Source organism: Silurus meridionalis, chromosome 25, assembly GCF_014805685.1.
Source record: "Silurus meridionalis isolate SWU-2019-XX chromosome 25, ASM1480568v1, whole genome shotgun sequence".
NCBI lineage: Eukaryota > Metazoa > Chordata > Actinopteri > Siluriformes > Siluridae > Silurus > Silurus meridionalis.
This window is the reverse complement of record NC_060908.1, coordinates 9,132,303-9,143,815: the sequence shown is the minus strand read 5'-3', so window position 1 is coordinate 9,143,815 and position 11,513 is coordinate 9,132,303. Positions and strand designations below refer to the sequence as shown.

Below are 11,513 nucleotides of genomic sequence, written 5' to 3'. Positions count from 1 at the left end.
CTGCCACAAGGTGGAGCCCTCCAGGCGCATCAACTACCTCTGCAACGTTTCTCAATCTGATATTTGGTAAGTGTTCATTTTTCCACAGCTCATCCACTATACACACTTGAGATCCTGTATCCCATAATGCATCAACAAGCTGGCCTTGGATGTAACACTGTACAAGACACAGCTTCCCAACAAAAGAAGTACATGTGGGCGTGTATACTTTTAGTTTCCTTTTTGGCATTGCAGCGTTTACATTTACATTAGAGTATTGATTGCATTGTTCTTTATGGTTTGTCCAGTGATTAGCTTGGCATGCTTTGGAGCAATACAATGTCTGTTTACAGGCGGTACATTGTCGCAATATGAGGTCAGGATCCATGATGCCACAATGCGCACAGCTTTGTGGGGACTTTGTTATATGGCTGGTCACTCCCTGTCCCGCGGTGGTGACCCGGTCCCGTTAACGACTGGTCCCTGTACATTATTGGCCCTCGCTCTGCAACCAGCCGAGAAATGGTCGCTGCTGCCACATCTATAGCAATGAGTGCAGTACACATCCAATCCACTTTGCTGACAGGCCAGACATTTCCTTACACGAGTTGAAGGAGGATGGTAACGTTGTGCAGGGAGCCACTGTTGCCGTTGGAATGCTCCCCTTCTCCTGTCGTAGGGTTGCAGATAATTTGGAGTCGGGTACAGAGACTGAGGTGGTTGCATGCCGGCTTGATCCCTCACATGGGTGGGACATTGTGTGGACATGAGCTGAGGCTGTCGTATAGATTCTTTAATTTGAGACACCTCCACACTGAGATCCTTCAACACTGCCATGTCAGACCGCATTTCTTTTAACTCGCTTAAAATGTCAGGTTCCAGTTTCTCTGTGTTTTTGTGACACTGTGTCTTGACTTTCTTTTCAACAGCACCTTCATTAGCCTGCACTGGATTCACTTTGATGTTCTGTTGGGACAGAAGCTTTTTCTTGTTTTGACGCTCCGTTTCATTTGCGCATGCAACGTTGACCTTGTCTAGGAGAAGTTCATCACTAACATCAGTTCTTGTCAAGTAAGGTTGCAGGTCACTTCTAATACTTTCATTTTGCAGACCAGTCAGGACAGTGTGGAGAAACATGCTCTGAACCAGGATTGGGTCATATTTCAAACTGGATTCCGCTTCCTGAGATGCGAACAGGATCTTTTGCCTCAAATCAAGACAACGAACGAGGAAGCTTTGTGGGGTCTCCTTGCTATTCTGTACTTCTGAGGTGAGCTGCTTGTACAATTCAGTTGCCCCTTTCTCTTGATAATGTGCTCGTAGAATGCGTCTAAGAATGGGCAGGGTTAGGTTTGGTTTTCCCTCCAGGTAGCTACGCAGCTGCATGCCTGGTGATATTGCTCTTATTACTGCATTCACAATTTCAAGCTCTGAAAACCCCCTGCTTAGTCCATGCTCAATTTGATGGGCCAAACTAGAAAAGGTGAGTTTGTCTTTTTGTCCATGCTCACCAATTTGTCCTGATATTTAAACTCTCTGTTCCAAGGAAGCATGACCGGTCGAGATGGCACTGGATGCAGGTATGTGCTTGTGTCTTGCTGTATGTTTGAGCTTGGTAATGTGTTAGGGCTTTGTGGTATGTTTGTGTGTTGTAGTGTGCTAGTGTTTTGGTATGTGTGATTTGCTGCACCTTGTTTTTGCTGAATTAATTTTTGCAGAGCTAACTGAATCGTGTCAATTTCTTTTTGCAGTTTTTCCTGCTCTGTAGTTTCTGGTACTGCATCTAAAGTTACTTTCTTAGATGTGTGTGCTGTGTGTTTTTCCGAATCGCTGTTTGCATTCGCACACTGAATTTCACTGATTTTGTCTTTTAGGAACAAAAGCTCTGACATACCAGCATTTCATAGCTCCTCTAATGCTTCTCTCTCAATGTGTTTCACAATCACAGAAATAAGAGATGAACGATTTTGGCTAATCGCATATTCACACTCAATTCTTAGAAACTCACATAGTTCAAGAAGGTTATCTATTGAGAAAGCATATAATGCTCCTGTAACCTCAAGCTTCAAATCCTCCAAGTGATCCATGAGTTACTCAATTTCTAGATGTGTGCAAAGTGATAGAAGAAATGTCCTTAGCTGGCTGGAATTCTGCAGCGCTCCTGGTATCGAAGATTAACCTCAGATTGCTTGCACTTTCCTTCCTGGCTCAAAACGGACACCATACGTCTTCATTCCACTGGTCACCTGGGATGAGTAGTAGGCTGAATGGCACTGGAAGCGGGCTGTCGTCACTGGAAGCCAACTCGCACTGCATTCAAATCTCGGTGGAACCTCCAAAATGTAGTACCCTCACCGCCTGATGAGGGGAGATAAATGTAAAATAACACAAGTGACACGGAGCTGCTGCTGCTTCACCACTGTCAGTGTATTGTTTGAGCAGCACGCCCCCTCCCCACTCAGGTGCGCACTTCAGCCAAGACAGAAGCAATCGAATGATTGATTGTCAGACAACATTAATACAACGATATATTATTGTCAATACCAAACTATTTATTTATTATCATTTCCCCTAGCTACTACCACACAAAGAGCCACATCATACACATGGGCACATCATACACATGGGCACACACACCTCTGCTCAGCCAGATTTATTGTAAATGTCACACATCAACATAATGACAGAAATTGACTCCTACAGTTCTAAGACCACAGGCCAGTCATTTTCAACAATGAACATTGTGTGCACTGTCTCACACACACACACACACACACACAAACTCTGTTTAACCAAGTCCACAAACAAAAATATAATAATTTACAATAGCGTTTTTCTTTTACTATGCATGTTACTTAGTGGGACTTTTGGCATTCCTTGCCTTAAACAATCCCCTTCAAATCTGCCTCGTATTCCATTGTTGCCACTCGAAGCAATTCTTTCACATGTGTGTCAGTCAGAACAGATCGATGCTTTGATTTCACATGTTTCAGGGTAGAAAACACAGACTTTGTTTGTGTTTTTTTCATTGTGCGTGTTCACTTCGCTTGAGTTTAATACGATATTTTCGTCAAATGCGCATGTGCGTGAGATGAATATACCGCAGGGGTGGGCAATTAATTTTTACAAGGGGCCACATGAGAAACCTGAATTGTGTCAGAGGGCCACACCAACGATAATATTTTAGGAATGCACCGAAATGAAAATTCAAATGGCAATGAAATCCATCATTTTTTGTGTTATGCATTTTGCCTTGGCACCATCACTGGAAAACATTCCTGCCTTTTCAAAAACGTCCTCTACAGACGGAGTGCGCATGCTCGGATTGACTTTACTTTTGGCAATCGGGATGTTTGGATTTCAGGTGATAAATTAAACCCGACTTGGAGAAACTCTTTGCAGATACACCCCCTCTTGAAATTTCAGCATTACATGTTTTGCAAATTGCTATCCGCACACCGCAGACATGTTGCTCTTATCCAGATAACCGTGTGCTGCTGCGCTTTTTTATTGCGTCATTACAATTGTGTTTCTGCCGTGTTGTTTCTGTGATTTAGGTATTTCCGAAAATTCTCGGTGCATCCCTGTAATTTATGATTGGCCTCATGCCAAGGTCTGATATACCGCAAAGTTTCCCAGTAGGGGCAAGCTCATTTAAGTCTTAAAAATACTGTATTGAACGTAAGCAAAGCGAACACGCACATTAAAAATCAAACACACAAAAATCGATATGAACGTAAGAGCCGCATGAAACCGGCCAAAGAGCCGCATGCAGCTCGCGAGCCGCGGGTTGGCCACCCCTGATCTAATGATTGACATTTCTCTGTCTGTCTGTCTGACTGTCTGTCTGTGGTCTGTCTTTTCACAACTATGTCTGGATTTGCTATTTTGCCTGTTGTTCCTGTGGAAGTTTGATCATTATACTATACCACCAATATAACACATGGCCATTACATAACTGTTTTATAGATGTTTAAAATTCATAAACATAAACAAAAAACAAAAAAAAGAAATGCTGAGAATATTCCAAAATTAGAACATAGTCAAATTAAACATGCTTGAGCAACCAATCTTCTTTATCTAGGTATATGCTTTATCTGGGTCTCTCGGGTAACACCTTTGAAATTTGCGGGTCCATTGCAGGGCTCCATGCATAAAACACGAGTTCACACCTTCATTTACACCTAAGAACAAAAATTAATAGTCAAAGCTCCTTATTCAGAGTTTTCACTGTGGTTTCCCATCGTACATTCATTACAATCAGTCATCTTTCCTATCACAGTCGCACGTTACTTTATTTTACGCCACAAGGGAAATGCAACATGTAATAGAATTAGCATTACAATTCATTTTGTCTTGTCTCTCTAGGGACTGGCCATATTTTAAGGCGCGTGCGATTGAAGCAGTCTCCTAAACCGCGCGCGCTGCTGACGGGAGAGCTCAGCGCCAAGATATAAGGTGGGTGCACGACGGTGGACATTCGGGATCTTAATCAATTAATACTTTTCTATGAGACTGAACATTTATCTTTAAATTCCATTTGTTAGCATTTTTGACCCATTTTGGACAACTTTAAATTTCAGGTAAGTTTACCTTCCATGACGCTCTTTTGCACACTTCACTATATATCACTGTTGCCAACAGAAAGCAGCATGGATTTGCATATGTATACTTTTGTATATTTGCCTTTCCCACCAGCAGAGAGACCATTAGCAGTAGACCATTAGTTTGGTACATATGTTTAAACTGAAAACATATGATTAGTATTACTGCCACAATTACAAAAAGTTGAGACACTGTGTAAAATGTAAATTGATCTAAAAAAAATTATTTGTTCACCATATTTATTCTCAATAAAACACCAAAGCCATTTAAAATATTTAAATTGAGGAAATGTATCTGCAGCCAAAGCTTTAATTGCCAAGACCATGCCAGACATATCTCTGTGAGAATTTACCCAGGAAATGTCTTGCTATCTGCAGCACCAATAGACCTGTTCTTGTTCTCTGGGTATTGGCTGTGGCACGCTGGTGAAGAGAGAAAATACAAAATAGTTTGGGTGGGAAGAGAGATCGATCAGCCACCACACAATGCAGTCTTCAACCGACTGTGATTCAGCTTCAGCCAGCAAGTCGGTTTAGTGACACAAATTCAATTTAATGCCTTATTTGCTCCACCTGTCTCCAGTGCTATAGGTTTGGATTGTCAGGAGCATCCCTCTTGGGACAGACTGACATAAAAATAATACAATATGTTGTCCAATGTTAAACAGCTCATATTATGTTCATTTGAGTGAATGGTATTGCCTTTGTCCTATATCAGAAGTTCTTTCTTTAGCATTTTCCAAATACTAGTCTAGCTCAATTTCTATTAAGAATAGCTTACCAGAAATGTCACTGTACTTCTCTTTTTTTAATGTAAATAAATGTGATCAACAAAAAACAAAAACATTTTATTTTTATTTTTTTACCTCCAGGATTTAAAATGACAGTGAAAATCCTAGAGCTCAATTCAACGATCTCTTCTGAATCAATCAATCAAAATTTGATGGATTCAAGCCCTCCTGTTCCATCTCCTGGTGCCAATATCACCTATGTGGACTTCTACCTTCATGACAGCTTTGTGTCCTTAATTTTCATTGTGTCCTATCTTCTCATCTTTATTGTGTGTATGGTTGGTAATGGATTGGTGTGCTTTATTGTACTGAGGAGCAAACATATGCGAACTGTCACCAACCTGTTCATTCTCAACCTGGCCATTAGTGATCTGCTTGTTGGATTTTTCTGCATGCCCACCACTTTAGTAGATAACATCATTACAGGTAAGGAATATGGAATATGTTATGGTTATTGTTGTTTTTGTTGAAAAAGTAGTCCATTGACAGCTCATTTTGCAATAATAGGGCATATAACCTTACTGGCTACTTAATAAGAACACCCTGTACTTCTGCTCATTTATGTAGTTTTTTAACTAACCATTTTTGTGGCAGCAGCAGAAGCATAATATTAAACTTGATAGTGAAGAGCTTCGGTTAATGTTTACATCAAACAAGCACATAGTATAAAAGTGCAATCTCTGGGATTTTAATCATGGCATGGATACTGTTGACAGATCGGCTGGTTTAAGTATGTCAGAAACTGCCAATATACTAGGATTTTCACATAAAGTCTCTAGAGATTGCTGCATGAAACAAAAAACAAAAAGTGATTGACGGTTTTGTGAGTGGAAGTGAATTGTTGATATGAGTATTCAGATAAAATGGCTAGACTTTTTTTAGACTTTAGTAATTTATGAGCATTCTTGTATGGACCACAACAGCAGCACAAAATCTTGAATCAGTTTCCAAAATGTAACTTTGTACTAAGATAACAAAGAAAAATCTTAAGAATTACTTAAAATACAAGAAATATACTGAAATTTGATTTTGGGATAAAGATTTGTAAAGTTGTGAGAAACATGCTAACCAAAAAGTCACATTACCATCAGTCTGTCATATGTTGGAGCAAATACTGTAAGTGCACTTGTATAGTGATTGTGATCAATTAATATTAATTATGCATTTAATTATATTATAAACATTGCAGAGGATGTTCCTGCTGACAGAAACAAAAGGCTAGAACCAATCAGTTTGCTCAGATAGGGTGGCCAGGTAGTGTAGGGGACAGAATTACCCTTTTTTCACCAGTTCCCAGGGTTTTCTGTGTGCTTACAGTAGGTATGTGTGCAGTATTTGCAGCACCTTTTGATTGACCATTAACACATTCATCCTTGCTGTACAGTATATTGTATAGTATACTATACAATATATTCTACAGTATACTGTATAGTATACTGTATATTTCACATCATAACAAAAAAAAAATGTGATTACAAAACAAAATAAAATAACCCATGGCTTTTTGGACATCTGTAAAATAACCGCGGTGGTTCTTAACATTGTAGATAGGTTACATCTAAAATGTTTTCCTTATATATTGGTAAAATGGTTTAATTTAACTTTCATTTTTTAAAGTCAGCCTAAAGTTCCATCCGAGGACTTGCTTTTTATATCTTCAACTTTTTCAAAACTACAATAGTAAATGTGAAAACCCTACTAGCCCTATATTTTCCTATGCTGCACACTCCAAAAGGGCAATGTTAATTATCATGTGAATGTCACATTTAAATACTGGATTTACATTTATATCAAATTGTTCGAGAGCAGAAATATTAGGGTTGTAATGCAAGATGCAAATCACTTACCAGTAAGAATCTGAAGGTCAGATTGGAATCACACAAAGAAATACAGGCATGGACCAAAAAGGTTCAAATGTGTATTAAAACAGTGACCGAAAACACATTACAAATTTAACACAGAACTTCATTAGGGAGAAAAGGTTTTAGACTGACCAAGTCAAATCTCAGATATTAAAACAAATGTGTGCATTAAAAAAAAGAAGCTTTAAATAGTTTCAAATATATCACATCACATCAAACTCAGCTAAACTTGCAACAATTACTGTGATAATTCCACTTAAGACTCAAGTTCATACAGCAGGTTATTGGCAATAACCAAACTCGTATTGGAGGTTTATTTGCATGATCTGAAATAATTATATTAGTCTTTATTTAATATATTTTTATATTTTCTTTTGTTTTATGTTGCATTGTATTAAATTTGACACAAAAAGGCCTTTAATCTTATATGTATGCTACTGCCACTTGTATTGAGTCATTAAACTTAATTAATGCCCTTTTCATCTTCTTATAAAATGTTTGAATATTTAGGCCATTATATGACAGAGTATATATATATATATATATATATATATATATATATATATATATATATATATATATATATATAAAAAATGTTATTCAATAATTTTCCTAATTTATTTTTATATATTGTCCCAACCGTAAATTAAATTGTATTTGACAATGAGCACATGTCTGTAGCTTTCTTGTCATTATACATTTGTTTTATGCTAATTTTTCTGCTAGGGTGGCCATTTGGAAGTTTGGTCTGCAAACTGAGTGGAATGGTACAAGGAATATCTGTGTCTGCTTCTGTCTTCACACTGGTAGCCATTGCAGTGGACAGGTAGAGAATTATACATGTATTTGTGTGTCTTTGTGTGTGTGAGTGTGAGTAAATAAATAAACAAACAAACAAACAAATAAATAAATAAATAAATAAGCAAACAAATGATACAAAATCTATTTAATATATTTTTATATTTTATTTTTATATTGCTGTGCATATCTATTTGTGTTGTGTCTTATTACTCTCTGTTTCTCTTCTTTTTCTCATAATGTTACTTACTTTCAGATTCCGCTGCATTGTTTACCCCTTCAAGCAAAAGCTGACAATTTCCACCTCCACTATTACAATCGCAGTGATTTGGGTATTGGCCATTAGCATTATGTGTCCATCAGGTTTCATGCTACAGGTCACGGAAGAAAGACATATTTCGATTTTATTAGGGGATGGCAGTTCTACACAGTCATTCTACTGGTGCCATGAAAACTGGCCCAACAAGAAAATGCGCAAAATATATACTACTGTGCTGTTTGCGAATATCTATATAGGTCCACTTACTCTCATTGTCATTATGTATGCCCGCATTGGACTCACACTCTTCAAGACAGCCACTCCCACTCATGCAAGCCAAGATTCTGCTTCCAGCATTGGCTCTGACTTCAGAAATCCAGGTGGCTATGAAACTCGTCAGATTGCATCACAGAAAAAGAAACGGGTGCTTAAGATGTTACTGCTTGTTGCACTGCTGTTCATCTTGTCCTGGTTGCCTTTATGGACCCTAATGATGCTGAGTGATTATGCCAGCCTAAATGAGTTCCAGCACCGGGTAATAAACATCTACATCTACCCTTTGGCCCACTGGTTGGCCTTTTCCAACAGCAGCATCAATCCTATCATTTATGGCTTCTTTAATGAAAATTTCCGAAGGGGATTCCAAGCTGCTTTTAAACTTCAGCTTTTTTCATTGCATCACAACAGAAGTAGGATTTACTTGCACTGTGTGCAGGAGAATGCTGTCCAGCCAAGAAATATTAATTTGGCACCAGGGCCTGTGTCTGGAGGTGAAGGTCCAAGTCAAGGAATGGTAATTTCCAAAACATTAATAAAGAGCAATGAAAAAAGCTTGGTTAAAAACAGACAATTTTCAGGAAAGCCAAACCTAAAAGGGCAAAAAAATATCTTGGAAAATCAAGAAAAGTTTTCTACCATAAAAGAGTAAATACTGTATGGAATTGTAAGTCTTTGAAATCAATTGTTAATATAATTTTTTTTATCCAATATAAATATAAAATAAATGTCTGTATAGGGCAACAAAAGGGACAATTAAGTGTTACTAAAAAGAAACTAATTTAAAACTAATTAGGTTATTTAGCAACAGGTCAGTAAAATGTTTGGGTGTAAAAGGTCTCTCAGAAGATGGACAGAGTATCATCAATCTGCAAAAAGGTGCATCTACAAGTTGGGGAAAATTGCAAAGAGTATCTTATTATCTACAGTAAATAATATTATTAAAAGTTTCAGAGTATTTGGAGAAATTTAGCAAATGGACACGATCAAAATTTGACATATTGCCACTGGCTTGTTCATCAGGAACAAACTTACACTTATAAAGAACATCATATTCATTTTTATCACCACATTATCTGTGTAAAGCTGCTTTGAGACAATGTTTATTGTTAAAAGTGCTATACAGATAAAAATAAATTTAATTGAATTGAATATTGGCTGGCCGTGATCTTCAGGCCCTCAGGTGACTTTGATTTAAAACAGACATGATTTTGTATTGCAATCACTGTCTGTTAACACAGTTTGCTGTGCCATTCACAAATGCAGGTTAAAGCTCTATCAGGCAGAGAAGAAGTCATATGTGAATGTTATTCAGAATTGCTGTCATCTTCTTTGGGCCAAAGCTCATTTAAAACTGACTCAGCCACAGTGGAAAAATGTTCTGTTTTCAGTCCTGCAAAGCCTGCAACTCTGATAATATAGGGGTGCATTAGTTCCTATGAAATGGGCATCTTGCACATCTGGAAAGGCACCATTAATGCAGAAAGTTATATACAGGTTTTACAAGAACATGTGTCTCCATTCAGAGGAAAATTGTTTCAGGGAAGTCCTTGCATGTTCAACCAGACAATGCCAAACACCTATTACAAAATTGTGGCTTCCTAGTAGAAGATTTGAACTACACTGACTGCAGTCCACGCTTTCCCCATATGAAATAATTTGGCATATCATGAACCAAAAAATATGTCAGAGAAGCCCCTGGACAGCAGCTTGAATTCTGTATCAGACTCAAATGGGACAACATTTCTGTCCCAAGACTACAGCAACTGATCTCCTCATTATGCCATTATGTATATGGATGTGCTGCGAGTAGTGGAATGTGCTTGGAGTAGTGGAAGCCAGGCTAAGAGAAGAGGTGACCATCTGGGAGCAACAGTATGGTTTCATGCCAAGGAAGAGCAATATTTACTTTGAGAATGTTGATGAAGAAGTATAGAGAAGGTCAGAGGGAGTTGCATTGTTTGTTTGTGGATTTAGATAAATTGTACAACAGGGTGACAAGAAAGGAGTTATGGTATTGTATAAGGAAGTCAGGTGTGTCAGAGAAGTATTTGAGGGTTGTGCAGAACATGTATGAGAACAGTAGTTAAGTGTGCATTAGGAAAAACAGAAGGGTTTAAGTTGAAGGTGAGACTGCATCAAGGATAGGCTTTAAGCTCATTTCCTGTTTGCAGTGGTGATGGACAGGTTGACGGATGAGGTCAGATATTGTGATTTGTGGTGAGATTTTCTCTTTTTTTTTTTTTTTTTGCATTTTCAGTTTAGTCTACAAATCTTCAGATTTGGGATCTATAAGATTTTGTAAAGAGATTGTCATGGTCAGGTTGATTGGCTAAGCTTATTTATAGCTCAGGTACACACACAATATTCTCCTAATTATGACATTGTCCAATCAGAAGTTTCAAAAAGTTATAACTGAAATGTATGTAAACTATGAAACTGTTTTCAGAAACCAGAATGATACAGCTATAGACAGAGAAAGTGTATGTGTGTATGTCTATACATGTTCAGAGTTTGAGTATGCATGTTAACTATGTGTTAAACAGGTACTGTTACATATTATTCGGATATCTAATATATTATAATGTGCTCTCAGTATTTCCTCAATAAATATATATTAAGATAACTAGTCATTTTTCTTTTTTTTATATATTTAAATTAAAGATTTCACTGCATCATGAAATAGATTGTTTGCTTTCTACACAGTGCATTATTAAACGCTTGAAATAATGTTTTTATAATTTCTAAAATTATTATTATTATTATTATTATTATTATTATTATTATTATTATATTTATTATAAGTATTTTAACCAAATGTTATCTAGCCACATTATATTATAAGCATTGTCTCTGTCTGCTATAAACTAAGAATGATGTATTTTGTCAGGATGAAGTTATAAAAGAGGTGAAAAAGAAACACTTCATCTTAAGTAGGTCCCCT

At 37.4% G+C, this 11,513-nt stretch overlaps 1 protein-coding gene across 5 annotated transcripts; it reads left to right on the top strand.

The window, feature by feature from the left end:
• The first annotated feature begins 1,120 nt into the window (after positions 1 to 1,120).
• LOC124379325 (neuropeptide FF receptor 2) lies at positions 1,121 to 11,195 on the top strand. Of its 5 annotated transcripts, none has more exons than XM_046839601.1 (7): positions 1,121 to 1,249; positions 1,530 to 1,559; positions 4,348 to 4,437; positions 4,527 to 4,562; positions 5,456 to 5,800; positions 7,963 to 8,062; positions 8,291 to 11,195. In XM_046839601.1, the coding sequence occupies exons 5-7, from the start codon at positions 5,464 to 5,466 to the stop codon at positions 9,219 to 9,221; spliced, it is 1,368 nt and encodes a 455-aa protein (XP_046695557.1). In that variant the 5' UTR covers positions 1,121 to 1,249; positions 1,530 to 1,559; positions 4,348 to 4,437; positions 4,527 to 4,562; positions 5,456 to 5,463; the 3' UTR covers positions 9,222 to 11,195. The 5 variants fall into 5 exon arrangements, with proteins under 5 accessions (XP_046695557.1, XP_046695555.1, XP_046695558.1 ...); XM_046839599.1 differs by having other exon boundaries at positions 1,125 to 1,249; positions 1,526 to 1,559; XM_046839597.1 differs by lacking the exons at positions 1,121 to 1,249; positions 1,530 to 1,559 and adding an exon at positions 2,363 to 2,441.
• The last annotated feature ends 318 nt before the right edge of the window (positions 11,196 to 11,513 follow it).